Below are 25992 nucleotides of genomic sequence, written 5' to 3'. Positions count from 1 at the left end.
GAGCTTAGAGCGAGAAATGACAACTTTCTAAAAGAAGCATTTCTAAAATAGTAATGTTAAATCCAACTTTACCAGTAAAGAGGATTTATATTTACCATTCCAAACATATAAAACACGACAGAGCTACTCCTTCTCAATCAAGAATGACAACTTAAAAGTATAATGAATTACCAATGATAACCTATGAAAGAAGTAGGCCTCACAGTAGTGAAAACCTAATTTGGTTGTTTCCGCTACCAGGATATGCAAAACTTAAAAGTACATGTCCTAACTTTTGCTTACAAAGCACTCTGCCATAAGGACTAACTAGGGCCAACTCTTGGGGGGGATTTATGTGCAATAAATTGGAAGTTGAAGGCTTGGCAAAGGGTTTTGAATGCCGAGTCGACATGGCCATATAACTGCACACACAGGGTCTACAGTGACAGACCTGAGACATGTTTAAAGGCCTAATTGAGTGGGTGGCAAAATAAGTGCTGCATGTCAACTAGTAGCATTTAATTTGCTGGCCCGGGGCACAGGTAGGACACTCTACTAGGGACTAACAGAAAAATTAACTATCCCAATTGTGGCTAAACCAATGTTACCATGTTTAGAGGAGAAGCACATGCAGTTTAGCACTGGTTAGCGGTGGAAAGTGCCAAGAGTCCTAAAGCCAACAAAAACAAGGTCAGAATAAGAGGAGGAAGGCAAAAAGTTTGGGGTGACCCTTCAGAGAGGGCCCTACTTCAACCCGGGACTTACATGTATGGGGAAATAGATATTGCTTTGCACGGATAAAAACGATAAAAGAGGCTTTCCCCAGAGGAAGTATCACTTCTGTTTCGCAATAACTGCTTCAGGAGGAACAAAAGCAGAAGCACTATAAGAGCACTCAAAGACAAAAACGTGGCACCTGGTTAAATGACCTGGGTGTCTATGGAATTTCACTTCTGGCCAAGTTTGCACCCACCCTCCCAACCTCACACCTTTGTTGTTTTCCTTCATTTCTCCTCCTTAGCTGTCCTTTCTGCTCCAATTTCCGGAGGTGCTCTCATTCAAGTATTCTATAGGCTTCAGCTTCTTCTGTCTATGCTGTGCCCTGACTTCCTCATTAGATTCTGGTTATTCGGTCTCCAGGGTTGAAAGTCAGGTCCTTCCTGCTGATCAGTCATCACTATTGCTCTTTTTGAAGCTGGTAATGTATTCTTCCTGTGTTTTGTCAGTTGTAATATGTCTGAAACCATTGTTCCCTTATGACCTTTTCCTTATTACTTCTGAGGGTGTCCCAGTAAAACTACTGGTGATTATTCGAACCAGTGAAAGAGCCACTATCTAGTGCTCTACCAAACGGAAGAGGAAGCTGCAATGGCTTGCTGTCTTTCTCTGACCCCCTTACACTTTCCACCACATCCTTCCTCTACTGTTTGTTTTCAAAAAAGCATCAGAGCAGGAGAGAAGGAAGGTATAGGTTATCATCGGATCAGTAAACCCCTGACAGGTCGGAGCCACCAGAGGGCACGTCCCCTGCAGCCATCCTGATACCCAGTCCATCTTTAAGAAGTGCACAACACAGGAGATAGAGAGGACTTGTTAGAACCCAGAAATTGATAACTTGTTTGTGAACAATATATGGACAACTGAACGTGAGTCACCATTCTTAGGAATACCAAATCAGGTGAGGAACATATGGTCGGTAGAACCGACCTCCTCATTAGGGGTTTGGACCTAGCCAAAATTTAGCTCTCTGCTATGTATTTTCCAATGCCTTGAGACCCTGACGGGTGAGTTCTCGCGCTTTACAAGAACCCTGACTGATTAATTGAATCAAAGCACAACCCTATATCACATGGACCATAATGAGACTCAGAAGGAAGAAGCCATCACAAAAGCTCATGGAATGTGTGTGCCAGCTTTAGTCTACCACTGGGATATGTAGAGATGACTCCGCCTTATTGAGGAAGACAAAATCATACAAGATTTATCTTTACCAGAGCTAGTCAAACATGCATAGTTTTTTCTCTCGTGTACCATGCATAATACTTGTGAGAACTACAGATTTAATGTGGGCAACATAATGGTGCATGTCTGCTCTTGAAAACTGGACTTTTACAATGCTTTCCACCACAAGCCCCATTTTCACTATCGGCTCATGAGAATAAATTATTTTGTGTATCTTTCCCTCATGACTGTCTACTGTCACAAGATATTTGTGCTCCAAGCAACTTTCTTGCCAGAAAACCTATGCAATCAGCATTAGCGTTAGAAAAACAGGAGGTTCCATGACTTACAGGTAGCCAAATAATCAGGATTTACAAAAAATTAATCTAGTGTCCTAAAAATCATGTACAGATTACTCGTTATGAGAGTAAGCTACCCGCAACATCTGGAGCGAGTACAAGAGTTTATACTGTTATGGTCTCTGAGATGAGTGAGCTATACCTGCATTTGACAGTCTGATGGTTGCAGCACTGTGCACATTTAGAATCTGTAAATAAATATTGCAGTTTGACATAATTGCAGCATTGTGTAAGGTTTGCTAAAAGGTACCTTGGACAAAAACAACATCAAGGCTTATCCACACTTGCAAGAGTAATGACCATGTGATTAATGAAGAGTCACTAGAGTACTGCATACATGTGCACACAATGGTTCAGGATGTGAGTCAACACCTTTGCATAGTAGGGGTAACCAACCTATAACGCCCACCGTATAAGATCTCAAACAGAGAAACAAGGGCAACATATTCCCAATGGGATTTGTGGCGTAATGGCAATGTTCCTTACTTCGGCATGGGATCAATCATGGGAGTCTGGGCAAATCAGTATACTTTCCTGTGTCACAAAGTGTATAGAAGTTAAATTGAGTAAAATGAACATACATTGGCAATATAAAGAAGTTATTGAGCACTGGCCTATCCCTATTTGTGTTATGCAACATGTGTCCTTTCTCACCTCTCGCGGCTCCAGAAGAAAGGGTGCTTAAAGAAGTCCTTTATTGACTGATGCTCCTCATCTGGGTTCTGAAGCTTTCGGATCAAGTCCCCAGCCTCCATGGAACAGTCCACCTCACCTGGAGGTAATCCATCCAAATCCTGTCCCAGTGCTCCAGTCATGTACTGGACCACCTCTGCTAGGCCCTGGAATGGGAGGAAGCAAGTTATCTGACCAAGGCACAGCAAACTCTTATGTCAATAATCATTGTTTCAATTGAATATTAAAGCACAGGTCATAACTAAATGCATTGGGGTGATGTACTGCATTTTGCTACAACAGTGTAAAACACAATTTCATGTGTCAAAAACGAAATTTTATTTTGGAAGTGAATAGTTGTTTCATTTCCTAAAACCACTGTGCCACTAGTTTTTAACACTTACATCCCAATAAATGGCATCGAGGTACCCAAGTCATCAGTCCTGGGACCAATATACAGGTTAAATAGTATTTAGGCCAAAGATGCCTATGCAGCCCCTTCCAACTATGCTTCTTTTTTTTTTCTCACACCTCAATTCCTTTACAGCCGCCAGCAAGAAGAACCCTGACTTTTAAAAGCTTTGAGTATGGAAGGACGAGACATTGTAAATGAAAGTAGCTTACGCCTGAATAAGTAGAGACAAATCGACTAATTTCACTGTTACAGTGAAACAGATAAAGGTGAAATGATTAACATGAACTTTTGTAGACGTATGAAAGCTTCAAATTGTGTTCCACTCTGAAGAATTATAAATGCACAGAATGGAATTAGAATTGGATCCAGGTTGATAGGTGTTAAATCTGCCTGAGATGGTGGTCCTCGTTCTCAGCACATGGTGAGGCCTATTCTCCTGTACTGCCCAGTCAGTGTCAGCAACTCCACGGCCTGTTGGAAGGCTGTTCCGTGGGCCATGTGGAGTGCCAGCCTGAAGGGATTGCTTGCAGGGGGCAGGAGCATTGAAAATAGGAAGGGTGTCCAACAAGGCGTTCTTCATCTCACGCCGTGAAGACTCCTGAAGAAGGAAGTGTGGCTGGCCTTAAATCGATTCTGGTCTATGATTGATACTTTCCCAGTGTTTGGTGTTTGAAGTTGCTTATCTAAGATGTTTCTAACACTTTTTCCTGTATTGTAATATTTTTTTCTGTCTGGGCCTCCTATACAGAAGCATTGACTTGATATGGATGCATCCCAAAAAATTAATTCCGCTATTTTCCGTCACATTCATTATTAATTTGGAAGCCTTTTTGGCCATTACTACTTTTTTTATCATTTTTTTCTGCAGCGGAGTTCCCTTCGGAATTATTTAATTCTGAAGTCTTTATGCTGGGTTCACACTCTACCCTTCCGTGTGGTTTTTGTACCTAGCTTTATCAACTCTTGTATTAGCCATCATCAACAATCAGGAATCACCAATATCGGCAAGGAGTCTTTTTGCCATTTTTGGCTTTGCCTCCTAACGGGAACGCTCTTTAGGAGACACTTGATATCTTTCTCCTGAATATTATTCGCACAGTGGAACCGTGGCTACTGGGCAGAGTCACCCATTCCGCGGGAAATCAAGAAGGAAAGTTGAGAGATCTGCAAAGCGACCAGTCCTTGGCAGCAAGTGTGGAAGAAACTGCCCGAGTATTAGGAAGCAAAGAACTATGGTAATTACAGTTTTTCCATAAATTGGCTTCAGCTCTTCTGCAACCCACTTATGAATGCGCGTGTGGACCCAGCATTGGTTGTGCTAACTACCTCAATCTTTGAAACTTTCTTCAAACCATCGCTTTCCTAAATACTGACCCAGGACGCGGTCCCATTATATCTTCCCTCGCCGGAATTTACACGCCTGCCTTCCAGGCTTTTACTTCACTGTCACAGAACTCTGTGAATCACCGTTCAGAAAGCAACAGTCCTCACAGAGGTGACCACCCAAGAAAGACTGGCACCTGGTCAGATGCCACATCCCCAGTAGATTGACTGCCTGGAAGGAATTTCCATGCTGTTTTAATCCAGCTCAGGACAAGTGGCATTCCAAAACTAGTAGTCACTTGCCCTCTAGGGTATTGTTTGCTCTGGGTTTCGTAAAAAATACATTTGATAGTACACAAAGTTTGGTTCGTCTCACATTATCTACTTCCCTGCTCTGCATTCTGATCCCAAGGGGATCACACAGGGCGACACCTGGGTAATTTGACTGTCTTAACAGTCTCTCAGAAAATGCTGCAATGTGTCACGTGTAAGACTAAGATTGTTGTTAATCACCGATCTCTTTTGGCATTTCCGATTCCTTTTCTACTCAATCATTATTATCATCAGGATGTGTTATTCAGGGGCTAGCAGGTGTGAGAGGGGCATTGAATTTTTTTGTTCCAGAAACTTTACCAAATGCAATGTTATTTTCAGGTCCATGGCTCTCAACTAAGGTTTCCTATCCGACCACCTCACTAAAGGTCTCTACTAAGAGCACACAGCAGGTGCTTCACCGTCAGGCAGTGGAAGCTTCCAGATCCCAGCACACAGGACAGGTTAAGCTAGTAGTGATATAGAGAAAGAAAAACAAACCTACAACTACATTAATGTATTCCTCAAAAGTATAACAGCAACACTGTAAGAAGGTATTCCTTTGTATGATGAGTCATCACGTACAAGGCTGTGAAGCAATGACATTTTTCGCACAATTTTAAGTTGCTGCCCTTCTCTATTACAAAAACTGTTAGCTGATCAAGCTTCATAAACCAAAATATCCTTCAAAATCGTGTTCAACTTGTGCTGATACTGGTGTGATTTCACCTCTGGGTTATGATTCCCTTGTTTACTGCATCGGTGCGTGATCCGTTCCTTGGGAGCTAAGACAGACCCTACAACCAGCAGAAAGAATCACATTGAGAGGAAGGAAAATACATCATCCGCTTTGCTATTTGGAAGGAGAAACGCCAACATGGAGGGTGGAAGGACAGACACCATTTCCTACAAGGAGATCAAGAACAGAAAAGCGCGGACACCACTTTCTGCAGAGAAACTAGAGACAACCGAAAGGACACAAAGCACTTTGCAGAGAAACTTATGTAGCTGGAAGCCTCTACGGCTTACCTTCATGTCTTTTATGATCAGCTCTCGCTTTACACTATCATCGCTGCCTTCAAATTGCCGGCTCTTGTCAAAGTCTGCGAGGTAACATTTCCCCCTGTAATCTAAGGACAGTGGAAACACTTTCATAAGTACCATTCATCTGTTTGATTTAGAAACACCAGCAATTTCAATGGGCTTTTCTCATATATCGACACCATTAACAGGTTACATAATTGTACAGTGAAGACTTGGGGTAAGGCAGAGGTTTTTTCCACTTGATTGAAAACCTTATCTAAATGAGATGTGCCGATTGTTTCCCCAAGTAAAATCATGTATAACTGACCATGGATTATTTTACAAGCGTGGGAAGTGGTTGATATGGTAAAACATTTATCAACATATCACAACACTCTAAACTTAAAAGAGCAAAACCTAAGCCCGAGTGAAGTGTTATACAACCAATGCACCCTTATGTAAGATGAAATGTACAGAGCAAAACAACCATTGTGCAATGACTCAGAGAACAAGAATTCTGCATAAATGCTGCATGATGATGCCTGCTCTTTCACTTTTCACATACCCTGTAAACACCGACACGCACAGCGGCAGTGACATTTGCCATCCTGACCATGCCACAAGTTAGGAACACACCCAGCACACCTGTCTCTTCCATATAGATCATACTACAACCTCACAGTCTCAGACCAAGTGTACAGGTACGGCTAGAATCACTCCGGACTGTTTAAGATCTACAATGCCGGGGGGCGTGGCTAAGGCGCCGCACAAGATGGCCACCTAGGGATTCCGCTCCGCCGCACCGGGCCCCATTTGTGAACTGCCGATGCGTTTTCAGCTCAGCCACTCGCTGTCAACCGCTTGCATTGTGTTCCGGAATGTTTCGAGCCTCCGGTGAGACTATTTTCGGATTTTGGCGCGTTGCGCTTAATGTTATTTTCATCGCTACACCCATTCCCTGAGGACGCCCGCCATTTTGGATATGCGCGCCTCACCATCCGGAACCGCCACTTTTACGGAAATGCTCTTTACATGCTGGCTTCCTTAGTAGTTCCTTGTTTCTTCTCTGGAGGGTTGCTTATACCCTGCAACCAAGGAGGATAACTTCTGCTCTTATCACGCCATGTTGCTTCATTGCTGTGTTTGTCTCCTCAAGCTGCCCGCCATTTTGTGTGTGAGCCTCCTCAGAATCTTGACATATTGATGGGTTTGCTGGTTGCATTTCTACCCCTTTGTTGTTTTCATGTGACTCTATATTTTGTTGCTGAGGGTTCTATGAGCATCTATTGAGGGACACTTATTTGCCTCAATTGCCTTCCTCGTTTATATATTCTGCATAGGAGATCCAGCATTACCTGTGAGTGGTGTATTCCCTTGTCTGCCTAAACTTTTGTTAGAGCAGCCCTTCATCAACTTATTCAACATGATCTCCTTGGAACATTTTTTGTCCTATCTACCTTCATTATAATTGTACACCGTACATTCTACGCCCTGAAGGTTAGATATTTATGGGAAAGCTGCGCAGTCCAAAGTTTGTTTTTAATCCTTCTAAACGTGCTCCTTCAGCAACATCTTCATTTTCCTCAGCATCGGACTGATCTTATAACACAGGCCAAATGGCTGGCGTGGTCTCTAACCGTTCTTCTTCGACACAACCTTCTGCAAGCAAATCCTCCTCACCTGCAGCATCCTCTAAACGCCTGAAACAGGATCCTCCCTCTCCTGATAAAGTACCATCTCCCATTTCTATGGAACTACTTTTAGAAGAGATATGCGCTTTGCGGCCGTTTGTAGAGGAAACCAATAACAAAATGCAATTTCTTGAGGAGAAATGGTCTGCAATGGATAACAGAGTGACGTCGGTGGAGCAGCAAGTCTTAGAGATACCAGTTAACTCACAACTAATTTCCTCCATGGAAAAGTCGGTTCTCGCTCTTCAGCAACATACTGAGGACTTAGAAAATAGGAACAGGATGAATAACCTACGCATCTACGGACTGCCGGAATCTCTGGAAGGGGACGACCCTGTATCATTCTTCACTACTTTCTTCCGAAACATTTAGATATGCCATCTACCACTTCTCTCAGCATCCAAAGAGCTCACAGGCTCGGTCCTCGGTCATCTGCCTCAGCGAAACCACAAGGAGTCCTTATTCTTTTCCTGAAATTTACAGATCTTCTTTCAGTTCTCTCTGCAGTTAGATCTAAATGTCAAATTTCCTGGCTGGGTCAAATGGTGTTTCTTTCTCAAGACGTCTCCAATGCTACTGCGACTAGAAGAAAAGAATTCCTGAACCTTCGTGCTCCTCTGCGAACTCTTGGTGCTAGATATGGTTTATTTCACCCATGTATCTTCAAAGTCACATACCAATACCAAACCTGGACCTTTCAAAATCCTGCGGAACTTAAAATCTTTATTCAAACTCCCGATGGCATGGATACTTCCACTTCTTCTAATGGTTGATCATTTAACCTTTTTTTTTTCCTCACAGGTTTTGTGTTCCTGTATCCGTACTTCTTGTTACTAGTTACAATGCAGTTTTGTCTTTTTGATGTTCCTTAAATAGTTTTAGTTTAGTTCCCTTTAATGTTTACTTCTTTTCATGTCTGTTCTTTTTAGATATCATTGGTCTTAAGACTTCCTATCTTTCGTGTTGCTTGTTAGCTGGTTGTTTCTATCCTTTTATATTTTCCTGATAATCGTCTATTTTGTTTATCCATATAGATGGGTTGGTTTATTTTTCTTCAACCCATGTGGCTCCCTTCCTGCGTCCTTCCGTCCTGGTTCGGTTCGGACTCCCAATTATGGGAGGCTCGTCTTGTTGAGTGTGGCCATTGCCCCATTGTCCTCTTTTCTCTTCTCCCCCTCAGGTATGTTACCCTCAGTCATCCTTTTTGGATATGTACGGTCTCTTCTTGTGATTTTTTCTTTCTTTTCCTTCCCTTCTTTTCCTTCTCTTTCCCTCTTACCTATTGGTTATACTTTTTTTCTTTCCTTTGTCTATACCTATTCTTTCCTTCTCTATATATGCAGTTTTCAAATTTTTTTCCTCGTGTTTTTTCAGCTCCTTCTCTAAACTTCCTCTTTTTTCTCATCCTTTTTTTCTTTTACTTATTGGCATTCTTTTCTCTCTTTTTGTCACTGTAGCTTTTTGTTTCTTTTACATTTTTGCTGTTTTTACATTCAAAGTTATCTCCTGGAACGTAGAAGGTTTTATTAAACCTATTAATCGACAGAGAATACTTTTCCACCTGGCTTCTTATAACCCAGACATGGTTCCTTTACAAGAGACTCATCTTACAGAAGCCGAATCGCTTAAGTTGAAAAGAAGCTGGGTGGGTACGGTTTTATTCTCACCATCTACCAATAAAAAAAAATGGTGTTGCTATTTTATGTCACAAGAAACTAAAATGTAAAGTTTTGTCACAAGATAATGATACTGAAGGTAGATGGGTATTAGCTAAACTATTAATTAATTCTGTACCTTTAACTGTCTTTAATGTTTATGGTCCTACACAACCTGATTGTTCTTTTTGGCCTTTAATCACAACAAAATGTATTCAATATCGAGATGCCATGTTTATTTTAGTTGGTGATTGTAACCAGATTGTAGACCCGTTTCTTGATTGCAAGTCAACTGTCCATTTTACACCTCATAAGACCCACAAACAATTCCTTGACACTATTTTCCAATCACATCTCATTGATTCTTGGAGACTCTCACATCCTGATACTCTTGATTACTCCTTTTTCACTCCCCCTCATGCATCTTTCTCGTCTTGATTACATCTTTCTCTCTCAATCTTTATCCCAAAATCTCTTATCCTCTTCTATCGCGCCCATAGTTATTTTGGATCATGCCCCAATTGTAACGGACCTTGATCCACTCCCCCCACATCCTAAATCTTCCCGCTGGCGCTTTAATAACTCTCTTCTTACTGATCCTCTCTTCTCTTCTTCTTTTCGCTCCTTTGCTAACAAATTCTTTTTGCTCAATTATGACCCCACTTCGTCCCCCCATCTTCTTTGGGACTCCTTTACAGCTACAGCAAGAGGGTTCATTATTGATTTTGTCTCTAAGAAAAAGAAGCACTTTCTTCACAAACGGAAAACTATATTGGCTCATATTAAGTCTTTAGAACATGAATTTTACATCTCCTCAACTAATTCCATTTCACCAGACCTCATACGAGCTAAACTTGAATTCAACAAATCTACTACTGATAACGCATCCTCAATACTCCTTCGTAGTAGCGCTCGTTATTATTTCGGCCGTAACAAATCAGGAAAGCTCTTGGCTAATTATCTTAAATCACGTAAAGAGCGTACCTTTATAGACTCTATTTACTCTTCCAATAACTCCCTTTTACATAAAGACCAGTAAATACTTGATCAATTTCAACTTTTTTATCAAACTCTTTACACACCAGAATCTCCTCCCGCTTCCTCTCTTATTCAAACCTATTTTGAGAAACTTCCTACTCCCTCTACTTCTCATCTTAATTTTCTTGATCTTGAACATGACCTTTCACTTGCTGAACTTTCCAAAGCCTTGAACACCCTCACTAATGGAAAATCACCTGGGCCAGATGGTTTTTCTGTTGAATTTTATATGCACTTTTCTGATCTCTTACTCCCTAGACTTTTTAGTGCTCTTCCAAACATTTTACTTATCTGGTAAGACAGCAGGAACTTTCCAAGAAGCCACCATTTGCCTCATTCCCAAGGAAGGCCGCGATCCCCAATTTTGTAAAAATTATCGGCCGATATCTTTAGTCAATGTGGATTATAAATTATTTGCTAAACTGCTTGCTCTACGCCTGGATCCCCCTATGCCCCATCTTATTGGTAAGGAGCAATGTGGCTTTATTAAAGGTAGACTTACCTCTGATAACTCTCGTCTTTTCCTCAAAGTATTAAATAAAGCCTCATCCCTTCCTATTCCTCTAGCTGCTATTTCTGTTGATGCAGAGAAAGCTTTTGACAGAGTTGATTGGTCTTTTTTGTTTGCTTCATTACGCTGGCAAGGTTTTGGCCCTAAATTCATATCTCTTATCTCCCTGCTATATTCTGCTCCTAAAGCTTCGGTCCTAGTTAATGGTCACGTTTCCTCTAACTTTTCTCTTCAGCGTGGTGTTCGTCAAGGCTGTCCTTTATCCCCACTTCTTTTCGTTCTAGCCATTGAACCTATTTTGACCTCTATTCGAAACAATGATTCAATTTCCGGTTTTCCTTATGGTGATAGTCAGTTGAAACTTTCTGCATATGCAGATGATATTCTTCTGTTCATTTCTGCTCCTGAAACGTCTATTCCTCCCTTATTACTTGAATTTAACTCTTTTTCACAGGTTTCCGGGTATAAAATTAATTCAGACAAGACTGAAATTCTGCCTCTTACAAAATTCTGCCTTCCTCATTTCTTCTCCTCTACTGGGTTTGCCTGGAATTGTTTGAAAATTAAGTATCTGGGTATATGGTTCTCTAATACCATTCCATTGCCTCTTCAATTCATTCTCCTCTTGGAATCCTCTCTTTCTTTCTTGGTGGGTGCGGTTGTACTCGATTAAGATGATGATAGCCCCTATTCTAATATATATCTTCTCCATGCTTCCCGTTCATATCCCCAATATACCTTTTAAACGTCTAGACTCCTGTCTTTCAAGATTTCTTTGGAAAAATAAAAAGTCTAGAATTGCTTTAGCATCTCTTCGTAAACCAAAATCGAATGGTGGAATCAACTTCCAAGATTTTCGTCTCTACCATAAATGCTTCTCGTTACATCAGGCCTCCAGATGGCTTACATCAGAACCTTCTCCTTTTACTCCCCTTTGGCTCTCCATAGAACAAACACTATTGTTACCCTTCTCTCTCAACGAAGTTATACGTTTTTCCGCCAAAAAATCCTATACTTCCCTTCCCTTATTTAGACATACCTCTTCCCTCTTGAAACCCTTGGTCCACCCTACCTCTATTACCTGTGAATCCTTTTTAGAGACCCCTATTTGGCATAATTCGCTTATTCCTCTAAACAGACCCATTTTTTAGAATACTTGGAGATCAAGAGGTGTCATGTGGGTTAATCAGCTCTTTGATGGAGTCTTACCTTGGTCCTTTCCCCAATCTCAATTCTTATTTCATTACCCTCGCTCCTTTTTGCAAGAAGTGACCATTCTTATGGCAATTATTCTTGACATCTACTACTCCCTTCCTTCCTCAACTTCATCTATTTCTCAAACTCCTCTCCTTAAAATTCTTTTTACCCTTCCTAAAGCTTCTCTTATCTATACATGTTTTTCATCCCCCAATCCAGATCGTGTTAAGTCTAAACTAGAACTCGGATCGAGAATCGGATTTGGGATGTTATTGGTCTGTTGCTCTTTGGGATAAAAATCTGGTCCAGATCCCTAAAAATTTCCCGTTCCGCTTCTCTTACTGTTCTGCTTGGGTCTTCAGATCGGGTGGAACCCGCTCTACAGAGCCCTTCTGACCCAAACCAGAACGTTACCCCCTCCCTAGGGCCTTTTTACACCTAAATAACTATATATATGTACCACCTAAGGACAGGGAATTCCTATTATATATATATATATATATCAAGACCTCACAGCCTCGCAATCTCAGCAACCAAAGTCTCGCGGTCTCAGGCAGACCCAGAATCTCCTACCAGACGGCAGCAACACACAGTCTCGCGGTCTCATTCAGACCCAGAATCTCCTACCCAGCCGGCAGCAACACACAGTCTCGCGGTCTCAGGCAGACCCAGAATCTCCTACCCAGACGGCAGCAACACACAGTCTCGCGGTCTCATTCAGACCCAGAATCTCCTACCCAGCCGGCAGCAACACACAGTCTCGCGGTCTCAGGCAGACCCAGAATCTCCTACCCAGACGGTAGCAACACACAGTCTCGCGGCCTCAGGCAGACCCAGAATCTCCTACCCAGACGGCAGCAACACACAGTCTCGCGGCCTCAGGCAGACCCAGAATCTCCTACCCAGACGGTAGCAACACACATAGTCTCGCGGCCTCAGGCAGACCCAGAATCTCCTACCCAGACGGTAGCAACACACAGTCTCGCGGCCTCAGGCAGACCCAGAATCTCCTACCCAGACGGCAGCAACACACATAGTCTCGCGGCCTCAAGCAGACCCAGAATCTCCTACCAGACGGCAGCCTTAGCACGAGCTCATCCTATTATTACCGTAGTACACGACAGGGGAATCGGGATTACTATATATCAGATCACACAAAGACTATTAGTTGAGCACAACCTGTTCTCTAGTTCGAGGGGCACGTTTCCCCCTCATCCAGTTACCACTTACCTGACCAGGATTAACCTCTGTTCATGTTGAGTTAACTCTGACTAAAAGAATAGGCTATCCTCCTATACAAAAATACACAACACATGCTAACTCACGACAAGGTAAATACTTTATTTAAATGCCACATGCACATTCGCAGAATACATCATATATACAACCTGCAAGGAAAGTGAAAGGTTAAGTTATACACTTCAAAGAAAAAGGGGTCGACATCACCTTAGTCGTATGTAGCCTGTGCTCAATGGTCATCTAGGTTCCCTTCTCCCTCTGTGCCTCGGCTTCGCCTGGAAGTCACACCTCCGCAGTCGCGGATCTACTCCCTTCTCCCTCTCCGAGTCACTGGAACCTCTTCCTCATCGGCTACTCTCTCCTCTTTAGATTCAAGTTCGTCATCTGTCTTCCCTGGAATAAGTAGTAGCTTTTCTGCTAACGGCCAGATGCCGCCTATGGTCTAGAAGCAAGTGCCCTTATCTAACTCAGACTTTCACTAATATAGAAGTGCATTCCCTCATGGAAATTTCCAGCTCGAAACCTGCCGCCCACCAAATTCCTGTACCTCCCCGTGCCAAGGACACGTTCCCAGCCGGCCGGCCTGATGTAGTGTCTTCGGCAGGGGAGAAATACACTCCTTCGATAAGGGCCGGCCTGAACCGGTTCTCTCCGAGCGAATAACACCTCATAACTAAAACATTACATTTGACCTAGAAGCATCCCAAGCTGCCGGAGCAGAAAGAAAGATGGAGTCTCTCCTGTCTGAGGCCTACCAGGCCTGAATTCAGCACGACTCCATGAAACACCCTCACTATAGGGCAGGTTATCCTCAATGCTAACGAATCTATCCCCTAGGCTATGTATGTAGGCCCTGATCTATGGGTAGGAGCACGGGATTGTGTCAAAGTGTCTAATAGATAGGCCCTATTCACTACTCTAGTCCTTAGACTTGGATGGAAAGAGACTGAAGTCATATGGATCGCTCTACAACACAAGAAGGCCGGGAAAATCAAGCAGTACATTTCACCCTTGACTTCAGTCTATTATACATCTATTAAACAGAACTAACATCGGTGGAAGAATAATATGAAACAAAACTAACCGATCTATGTCTAGTACCAAATGTGCAGAATTGAAGCAGTGAAGGGATACACTGAATAAAACAACAGATAGAAATCAAAACAGCAATAGCAATCAAAATGCCACCTAATGTGTGGCGTAGCATATGCATGTCCGGTAACCAAACCAGCCCTGATCAATGTGTTTTTTAACTTCATCAGTTAAGTCATGCAATTTATCTATGTGTGCACGAATGGATTGTGTATGATCAGATAAGTTAAAACAGCAAAGGCCTTCAAAGTCCGAGCAACCATGTCCATGTTTAAGCAAAAGATAATCAATGGCTGCTCTATTTTGCAAAATGGCCCTACGTTCACCCTGGGCGTCTAATAGCAAGTCAGACAAGACTGTAGAAGTATGATTAATAGATTTCACCATCCAGCAAGCCATTTTCCCAATGGATTTGGCATTGTAAACCGCCAAAGCAGGAACACCAATAATTGAAACAGCTAGGCTAAGATATTCAGACTTGGAATATAAATGCAAAGATGAGTCACAATCCTCTGGTAACATAATAGTATCTCGAAGCACACGAGAGTTAGCATTTGGATGTGAGGAAAACATAAGTAAACTCAATCTAGTAATGGCACACGGGCCTCCGGAAATGTTTGCAGGGACGTATGGCCAGGAAGTATTACCACATGAGAAAAGCCATCCGGCAGGTAGCAACATCGCACGATAGTGACTGGGAGTAACTACCAAACTATTGCAAGTCATATTGTTCTGGACTGAGACACATGTGGTCGGTGTCCTCTGGAAACACAAAGTCCGTTCGTGAGGTGTGAAGGAAGTGGCGCCTCTTAACTTGAGGCGTATGCATTCAGAAATTGCATTAGGATTACATGTAAGAAAGAAGCATAGGTCACCTTGTGTGATATTATACGTAATTATTTGGGACTGGATGGGGAGTTGGCCATTCGGCAGTTCAATACATAAAGGACAATATGCATGGGTAGCAAAATCACCCAGGATAATATTCGGACGAGCCTTCGAAATGTTAAAGATACTGATTAAAGTCTCCAGTGAGGCGGGGACAGCAACTAGGCAAGTCGCAAGAATGTCGTGCACAGATCTCATCGGTGTCAAACAGAAGTGAGGGGCATCAGTCACTCTCTTGGCCAGTAATGTCCAAAAGTTCGATGACGAATCCCACGCATTGAAGGAACGCAACACTCGAGTTCCCAGTTCATCCCGGGTTGAGGGGATCCCTTCTCTCTCTCCGAAGCAATCCGAAAGCAGTCCAAGACCGACACATCCTGCAGCAACAATCCAAAGAATGATCTGAAAAAGAACCAAATACAGGCATTAATCATTCTCGTAAATAACATTTATCAGCTGGGACAGCTTCCCAGCTATCTTTCCCTGGCCTCATAACCAAAATGGTATTGTCCTGACCGGTGGCAATAACCTCTGCTTGTTCAGGGGGATTCTTAGGCGATTGCACCCAAACCCTGGCCCCAGGGTTATCCGTAGAGCCAAAGCCTTTCTGGCCACGTACAGTTAGCAAAGTTGGGGCAGTGCCTTTCATTATTTCACCACTGAAAACAGGCATAATGAGTAATTGAGCCACTCGGTCGGTGCGGTGTATCAGTAGGTCAATCTCACTGCTATTTAGCAGAAGTACCTTAATCTCTCCCTGATAGTCGCTGTCGATAACTCCTCCAAGTACCTGGATGCCTTTTACAGCCAGCCCCGATCTAGGGGCGATCAATCCAAAATTTCCAGGTGGTATATGAATACCAACACCGGTAGCCATGATGACCCGATTCTTACTTTCCAGAACGGTGTCATCCATGGCATGCAAGTCTAAACCTGCCGACCCTGGGGTCGCTCTGCATGGAGCCAGAGCTCCGGGAGTAATTTCCCAATACATCACAGTTTCATTGATTACATTAGGCATAGTCTCAACATTTGGGGGAAACAAACGCATAAGTGGAGATTCAGCATTTAAAAAAGGACGATTATTCAGGATCAATAGTGCTTGGGGTAAAAAGTCTCGCCAATTTTTATACTTGTCATCTGTTAACTTTCGTAATTGATCCTTTAGCAGGCCATTCAATCTCTCCACTAGGCCTGAGGCCTGCGGGTAGTAGGGTATATGAAATATCCATTCAATATTATTTTCCACACAGAATTCCTGTACCAATCTTCCACGAAAATGGGATGCATTATCAGATTGAATTTGGAATGGCACACCATAATACATCATAATCAATTCTAATGTTTTTATGGTATTCAATTGGGTGGCTTGCTTACATGGAAGAGCTACCAGCAAGCCACTATATGTATCGACAATTGTGCAAACATATTGACAATTTCTACTCATGGGAAGGGGTCCGATGTAATCAATCTGCCAAATTTGAGCGGGCAGTTTCCCGCGATGTAAATGGCCTCTAACAATTTGGGGTACCTTACGCTGTCTGATATGCTGGCAAACGGGACAATGTAAAATAACATTTTTGATTAGATCCAGGGGAATATAAATTCCTCTATCAGCAGCCCACCTGCTAGTGGCCTTCTCTCAAAAGTGTCCTGCCTTCTGGTGTGCCCATTTCGCCAATCCCGCAATATCAGGATCTTGTCTGTCCACCACTGCCTCAGCAATTTTAGATTTTTCATCTGCAATGTTATGAAAAAATTTGTCAAGGGAGTCTATTGGGGTGTGAGCATCCACATGGAAGATGGTAACAGTACTCTGTGGGAGCATCTCCCAAATCTCTTGCCATAACTCTTTTCCCCACAATTCTTTGGAGTGTAACCTCCAATTATGGGAATGCCAGGTCGGCAACCAAACAGCCAGTCCATTGGCAGTGGACCAGGAATCGGTGAAAATATGACATGTACCAGGTAACTCTTGTTTCAAAACTTGGTAAACAGCGTAAAGCTCGGCAAATTGGCTACTCTTCCCTTCACCAGTTGTGCTCAACAGTTTCTGTGTGACCGGATTATAAGACACCGCCTTCCAGTGCCGTGTCGTTCCAATAAACTTCGCTGACCCATCTGTGAACCAAACATGGTTTCTGTCCTCAACGGACAAATCATCAAAAGGTCTACCCCACTTGACAGGAGACTCCTGTTCTAAAGGTACGGAACACTCACTCTCAGTCTCAGTCGATGGTGCTTGCGCCACTTGCTCATGTAAAAACGCAACTCCTTTCGGACCCACACGTGCCCTGTCTTGTATATACCATTTCCATTTAATCACACTCTCCTCCTGAGCATGCCCAATTCGATGAGTTTTTGGTGAACTCAAAACCCACTGCATAATAGGAATTTCAGGACGCAAAAATATGTCATGTCCCAAAGTCAATTGCTCGGTATCCACCAAAGCCCAATAACAAGCAAGTAGCTGTTTCTCAAAGGGTGTATAACGCTCACCAGCATCAGGTAGCTTTTTGGTCCAAAACCCTAACGGTACCTTACTCCTGCCTTGTTTCTGCCATAGACTCCAATTTGCATAAGGGCCTTGCACAGACACATTCAAATCCACATCACCATCACGTACAGGCCATAGATCCATAGCATGTTGAATTGCCTCTTTCGCCAGACTAAATGCATCTTGCTGTTGCTTACCCCATTCAAATGCATTCTTTTTACGTGTAATTCGGTACAAAGGGGCCAATATTTGACTCAAATGAGGAATATGCTGGCACCAAAAACCAAATAAGCCAATGAAGCTCTGGGCTTCCTTCCTATTCCTCGGAACCGAAAAATCAAGAATCTTCTGTTTAACTTGAGGGATCACCTCGCGGTGTCCCTCGTGCCAATTAATAGCTAAAAATTTTACAGCTTGAGACGGACCTTGTAATTTATCCGGATTGATCTCCCAACCTTTCTCACGCAGACACTCAATGACTCTATCTAATTGTGTCTGAACATCCTCTTGTGTTTCGCCTTGGATCAAAACATCATCAATATAATGACATATCTGAATTTTGGGATGAACAGGTACCTCAGACAAATGTTCTGCCACCAGCCAGTGACAAATCGTAGGACTATGCACATAGCCCTGAGGAAGACTTCTAAACGTCATCTGACGTCCATTCCACGTAAAACTGAACTGTTCCTGACACTCAGGGGCAATTGGAATAGAAAAGAAAGCATTAGCAATATCGATGGACGCATACCACGTACCTGGATGTATTTGGATTCTTTCAATCAAGGTGATAACATCCGGTACTGCAACAGTCAAAGAGGGCGTGTGTTTGTTCAATTCTCGATAATCAACAGTCATGCGCCAAGAATTATCACTCTTACGCACCGGCCAAACAGGATTATTCCAAGCAGAAGTAACTGGGGTTATAACGCCTGCATCAACCAACTCCTGAATGGTGGTACTAATCTCTTCATGACCACCCGGAATACGATACTGCTTCTGACAAACCACTTTGGTCGCCTGGGGAACTTGTATGGGGGGCATCCTTAAACGACCAACCCGTATAGGTCTGGACGAGATATAATGCGTCGTTCCAAATTGGTAACACCCATCATCAAGATGCAACGTCATTCCCTTCAAAATATCAATTCCAATTATGAATTCTAAGAGTGGCACCACTAATACAGAATATTCCTTTCTAGGGATTCTACCTATTCTCATTTCAAGCAAAGTTTGAACTGCAGGGGTTTCTTTTCCTCCTAATCCGGTAATAGTAAAAGGCTGCCCTGTAAATTTCTTTGATTTTCCATGAATAAGAGTGGCCTCCGCTCCTGTATCAACTAATGCTCGGGCCCTTTGGATATTACGATGTCTCCAATAAATATCAATATCTACATAGGGTCTATTATCTCTGTGAGCCCATCTGTGTACCGGAGCTTGACCTATTTCCTAGTCATTCTTACTGCATTCTGTGTACCAGGACAAATCAGGATAAAGACTCTCACGTTTCTTAGGTATCGGTACCTCCTGTTCATATCCATTCCCCGTACGGAACGGATTCGAGTCTTCAGTATTGTACCGCGGGTTACGATCAACCAAGCTGTGACGATCCTCTCTCCTCCTCAACTCAGGAGATTGGTCCCTATCATCTCTACGCCTGCTGTAAGCATGATCATTTCTCCCCCTTTCCTTTTCCCCCTCTCTCTCCCTGTCCCGCTCTCGACGGGGGGACAGATCACGTACAGGACGCCGATCATCACGACGATCAGAGCGCCCACGGCGATCGTCATCACCGCTACCATCAGAACAACCACGATCACACTCAGTCGTTCGAACACGCCGGGCACCCTCCTTTCGATCCAAGCCCCGTTTGCGAAACAACTCCCACAAACGAGCAGTAGTCTCACCATCAATGTCCTCCCGACGTACACCATCAGCCAAAAGACCAGTAAAGATATCACGTCTAGTAAATTTATATTCACCAGGAGTACGAGTGTCAGGCCGGGACTGACGTTCAGGTTTAAACCACTCACCCAACTCACCGAGTTGGCGTACCGATTCCAACACCGTAGATAATACATTACTAGTCTGGTTAATCAACAAAGTCATCATGACCTGCTTGTAGGCAACAGGAGAAGAGCGAATGATACGATTCCGCACAGAAGAAGTCAACATCCCATCAAGCAACCTGTCAGCAGTGCCCAGAAAAATAGCCGTTTTCATCACTTCCTCCTTAAGACGTTGCGCAGCATCACGCAAGGTATACCACTGCTTGTCATTGACAGGCCAGTCAGATTCAGTAGGATACTTCAAATTACAACCCTCAGTCGCCAATTGGAGCAAAGAAATTTGACCACCACCATTATAGTTACGAAAATGATCTTGCACAGTAGAATCCAAACTCAAAGAACAAAATTTCAAACAATCGCCAGTATCCAACATAATACCAGCAGCGCCTAGTTCATAAAGGCGCACCATCCATGTGAGCAAGGCCTCACCAGTCCGCTGCCGAAAGCGCTGCAAAATATCACTAATTTCTTGTTGGGTAAAATCTTCTAAACAGTCTAAAGAAACACCCTGCGGAGCATTGGGAGACTGCTGCAACTTCCGACGAAAAACCGGATGCGCAGAAACCACGGGACGAGCATCACAAGGAGCTCGAGCAGTACTAGTAGAGGGACAATCAGTGGAAGAAGCATCGATCCCGCCCGAAGAACGAGCGCAATCACGGGGTGCACCATCAGAGGTGCGAGAAGCAAACTTACATTCATGACGAGAACGAGAAAACTCGTGCGTAGCAGACTCCTCACCCGAGGAACAAGACGTACTCGAGTCCCAGATATTACCATCCCACTCATCAGGGTTCCAATCTAGTCCAGCTTTAGCCACGACCAGACGCACCTTACGCGTCGAAACTCGACCACGCCTGTTCTTGTACTTATAACGAGCAATCCGCACAGCCGCCCTTTCGGCAACCGTTTGGTAAGTGTCAAGTTTGTCAGAAAGCAACTTATTTTGACACCGCAATAGAGTATTAGAATTCTGAATCTCAACAAAGTGTGCCTCCACATCCTTAAGAGAGATCTGTAATTTCAACAATCTCTCATGCAGAATCCGATACGCAGACAGAATAACCCAACCTCTGCGCCCCAAAGCGGGAACCTCCTCACCCTTCAATACAGGTGCCGTCTGCAAACAAGTAATCACGTCAGCCGGTTCCGCCGACTCCAAAGAAGAGTTCCAATTTTCACTCAGACCAGTAGAGTCAGCCCACTCACGGGCTAAGGCTCCATAAGGCGTTGAATCCCATCCGGGAATATCAACGGACAATTTAAGAGTAGATTTAGATTTCTTAGAAAACATCGCGAAAAAGAAAGAAAAAGAAACGCAGAGAAAAGAAAGGAAGAGAGAAAGAGAGAGAAAAAAACTATACACGCAAATATATAAAAAAGAATGCAAAGAAAACCACGCACACACCGAAAGCAAACATAAGACAAACAAAACGCACACAGGTTTCGTAAACAGTTCGTGACGCCAAATGTTCTGCTTGGGTCTTCAGATCGGGTGGAACCCGCTCTACAGAGCCCTTCTGACCCAAACCAGAACGTTACCCCCTCCCTAGGGCCTTTTTACACCTAAATAACTATATATATGTCCCACCTAAGGACAGGGAATTCCTATTTTATATATATATATATCAAGACCTCACAGCCTCGCAATCTCAGCAACCAAAGTCTCGCGGTCTCAGGCAGACCCAGAATCTCCTACCAGACGGCAGCAACACACAGTCTCGCGGTCTCATTCAGACCCAGAATCTCCTACCCAGCCGGCAGCAACACACAGTCTCGCGGTCTCAGGCAGACCCAGAATCTCCTACCCAGACGGCAGCAACACACAGTCTCGCGGTCTCATTCAGACCCAGAATCTCCTACCCAGCCGGCAGCAACACACAGTCTCGCGGTCTCAGGCAGACCCAGAATCTCCTACCCAGACGGCAGCAACACACAGTCTCGCGGCCTCAGGCAGACCCAGAATCTCCTACCCAGACGGTAGCAACACAGTCTCGCGGCCTCAGGCAGACCCAGAATCTCCTACCCAGACGGCAGCAACACACATAGTCTCGCGGCCTCAAGCAGACCCAGAATCTCCTACCAGACGGCAGCCTTAGCACGAGCTCATCCTATTATTACCGTAGTACACGACAGGGGAATCGGGATTACTATATATCAGATCACACAAAGACTATTAGTTGAGCACAACCTGTTCTCTAGTTCGAGGGGCTCGTTTCCCCCTCATCCAGTTACCACTTACCTGACCAGGATTAACCTCTGTTCATGTTGAGTTAACTCTGACTAAAAGAATAGGCTATCCTCCTATACAAAAATACACAACACATGCTAACTCACGACAAGCTAAATACTTTATTTAAATGCCACATGCACATTCGCAGAATACATCATATATACAACCTGCAAGGAAAGTGAAAGGTTAAGTTATACACTTCAAAGAAAAAGGGGTCGACATCACCTTAGTCGTATGTAGCCTGTGCTCAATGGTCATCTAGGTTCCCTTCTCCCTCTGTGCCTCGGCTTCGCCTGGAAGTCACACCTCCGCAGTCGCGGATCTACTCCCTTCTCCCTCTCCGAGTCACTGGAACCTCTTCCTCATCGGCTACTCTCTCCTCTTTAGATTCAAGTTCGTCATCTGTCTTCCCTGGAATAAGTAGTAGCTTTTCTGCTAACGGCCAGATGCCGCCTATGGTCTAGAAGCAAGTGCCCTTATCTAACTCAGACTTTCACTAATGTAGAAGTGCATTCCCTCATGGAAATTTCCAGCTCGAAACCTGCCGCCCACCAAATTCCTGTACCTCCCCGTGCCAAGGACACGTTCCCAGCCGGCCGGCCTGATGTAGTGTCTTCGGCAGGGGAGAAATACACTCCTTCGATAAGGGCCGGCCTGAACCGGTTCTCTCCGAGCGAATAACACCTCATAACTAAAACATTACATTTGACCTAGAAGCATCCCAAGCTGCCGGAGCAGAAAGAAAGATGGAGTCTCTCCTGTCTGAGGCCTACCAGGCCTGAATTCAGCACGACTCCATGAAATACCCTCACTATAGGGCAGGTTATCCACAATGCTAACGAATCTATCCCCTAGGCTATGTATGTAGGCCCTGATCTATGGGTAGGAGCACGGGATTGTGTCAAAGTGTCTAATAGATAGGCCCTATTCACTACTCTAGTCCTTAGACTTGGATGGAAAGAGACTGAAGTCATATGGATCGCTCTACAACACAAGAAGGCCGGGAAAATCAAGCAGTACACTTACCCAATCTTTGTTCTTTCTATATCACAGACTTTATCTTTCTCCAGTTTCTTTATCTCGTTTCTCTATTTCTCTTGATTCTAATTGTTGGACTTGTGGCTCTCCTAATGCTGATCTTCATCTCTTCTTTCTCTGTCCTCCAGTTTCTAAATTCTGGGATGAGGTTTGGTCATATATCTCTTGTTTATTTACAATTTCTATTCCTCACTCTATACCTCTTCTCTTTGCGGGCAGCCTTTCTGACTCTTTAGACTTTCCCACACATTGTCATGGTTTATTTGACCTCATGCTTGCTCTTGCTTTCCAACACATATCTTTTAACTGGAAAATCCTCACTAATCTTTCCATACAATGTTGGTGGAACTGTCATTTTGTCATTTTCATAGACTTGATGTTGCATTTGCCTCTACTTGCATTCCCACTCGTAACAGAGATCTTCTAGTTACCTCTTACCATGTACCTGGATCAAATGGCCTTGAAGAAAACTTCACATATCACTTCGGAATTTTAAACCTCCTTGAAGGATATCAGCTCTGTCCCTCTTTCCTCCTCTCTCTTTACATGGTCCTTATATTATAGTATATCAACTTTTTTACTGAATAGTGTTTTGTTTTACTTGCAGTTATTTGCAAGTATGCCTTATTTTGTTCCTTCTTATATTGCAATGTTAATATTCCCTCTCCTTCCCTTTATTTATTCCTTTTTCTGTTTCCCTTTCTTTTTCCTTCCCCCTCACCTATAAAACTACACAAAATGCTTTTACCTTTCTCTATATGGTATTAGCCTTGCCTTTGTTTCAATTTCATATTTGACTTTATTTTCTGTAGTTGCTGATATCTTTATGTATTAACAAGTTGCTCAATAAAGCATTTAAAACATAAAGATCTACAATGCCAGTTGGGCAGTTTGGGCGCTATACAAATACTAGGAACTACAAATATATGCAATGCGATTAATACAAGTGAAAAGAAAAAGAAAATAGGTGAAAATATAAACTACTCAGAACTTAAAACATTCAGTTTTTGTGTAAACTATTTTGTGGATAATCAATTTTATTAGTATTTGTAAGAACAAAAACATATGAAGACAGCGAAAAGGTGCACGATACATCAACGTCCATCATCAACAGATATTAGGAGGCCCATTCGAAATACAAGGTCTTTGAGTTGGCCCTCTTGTTCGAGGAAATAGAGCAACCAATCAAGCAGGAAACCAGCGTAAAGTTCAACCCAGTATGTTTAGCCATTTGCCCCATAACTTTCCAAACTTTTCAGGGCAGCCCCGGGCTTCAAAGAGAGGTTCCTCTTGGGCCGCGAACCAGTCCACCCCCCGGCACCATTTACGAACAGTGGGAGGCCTTGCCTGTGACCAGGCCACCGCTATGTCTCTTTTCTGTGATCTTAACTTCAGTATATGGTAGCAGTGGCTCACATTGGTAAGAAAATGGTTCACTGGAATGAATCAGTCCTATATCTATAGCAGATGTCTCTTTATGCTGGCAGAAGAATGGAACATAATATTAGCTGAAACAAAATACTGAAAGAAGTTGTGCACAACAATGATTAATGAGGCCTACAGGTACATTAAAATTTTCAACAACTTACAGAAGGAAGGCACTGCTATACAGTTAACGATATATGTGTGAAGGCTAAACACTTCTGAGTTACAGTAGTTTTCAGACAGTATTCATTTGAGGTATTTAAAGACGTTTCCTTGTTGTCGTCTTACAAAAGTTGTCACATCTGCAGATACAGTAAATTAAATTATCTAATAGTCCTGTTAGACCACAGATTTTGCTCTTCCATTTGCAGGGGTGCATTATAATCCAGGGTAGTCCGCGCCTGCATATAATCCTTTATTGTATTAACATTAGGTCCATAGAACGTGAACTGTAATAACGTGAAAGGTGACATGTTAGAGATAGTTTAATGTAAACGTGAAGAAATGAACGTTGCAACTGTGTGTTTAGCTGAAAACATTACTATGCAGACTTCGTACATGATGTTGACATTTATTCATGTATTTGATGTGCTTATGTAACATGTTAATTTGGAAATGCACCGTAAGGCAAATGCTACTTACCAGTATGCATCTGTTCTTGGCATGTAGAGCTGCAGATCTACACAATGTGCATAGATCGCCATCTGGTGTTGGGCCCGGATGTTTGCAGTTGTTTTTCCTCTAGGAAAGTCTTTGGAAGTCACGAGGTATGTGACTCCTCCTTTGGATCCTATTGCGCATGGGCTTCGGCTCCATCCTCAGATTGTTTTTCGCCAGCAGGGAAATGATGGAGCGTAGTAATAAACAGTGAAGATGCCCATGTGTGTTGTATCTAAATAAGATAAACTGGAACAGATAAAGGTAGCCGGGGAGGCGGGTGGGCGTGAGTAGATCTGCAGCTCTACATGCCAAGAACAGATGCATACTGGTAAGTAGCATTTGCCGTTCGAGGCATATGAGCTGCAGATTACACACTGTGCATAGATTAAATAGCAGTACCCATCCTTAGCGGCGACTACCAGTATCTGCTGCAGTGGTTTGAAACAATGTTTTGAGAACAGCCTGGTCCACACTAGCTTGTTGCTTAGTTTGCACATCTACACAATAGTGTTTAGTGAAAGTGTGCAGTGTTGACCATGTAGCTGCTTTGCAGATATCATCTAAGGGGATGTTCCCTAAGAATGCCATGGAAGCCCCTATCTTACTTGTAGAGTGGGCTTTAGGGGGAACATATAGCGTTTGTTTTGCTTTGTGGTAGCAAATCTGAATGCATTTGACAATCCACCTAGCTATCCCAGATTTGAGATGGGGTTGCCTTTATGTGGTGGTGAGAAG

At 43.3% G+C, this 25992-nt stretch overlaps 1 protein-coding gene across 1 annotated transcript in view; it reads right to left on the bottom strand.

The window, feature by feature from the left end:
- The window catches only part of LOC146833853 (2-5A-dependent ribonuclease-like), a 234500-nt gene that overhangs the window by 80862 nt on the left and 127646 nt on the right, over window positions 1-25992 (bottom strand). The window contains exons 3-4 of the mRNA XM_085601754.1: window positions 6031-6131; window positions 2934-3118 (exon numbers count right to left, since the gene is read on the bottom strand). Coding sequence (XP_085457880.1) covers window positions 2934-3118; window positions 6031-6131 — 286 coding nt within the window. The remainder of the gene's footprint in view (window positions 1-2933; window positions 3119-6030; window positions 6132-25992) is intronic.

Source organism: Triturus cristatus, chromosome 4_2 (genome assembly GCF_964204655.1).
Source record: "Triturus cristatus chromosome 4_2, aTriCri1.1, whole genome shotgun sequence".
Lineage (NCBI taxonomy): Eukaryota > Metazoa > Chordata > Amphibia > Caudata > Salamandridae > Triturus > Triturus cristatus.
This window is presented reverse-complemented; position numbering and strand designations above follow the sequence as displayed.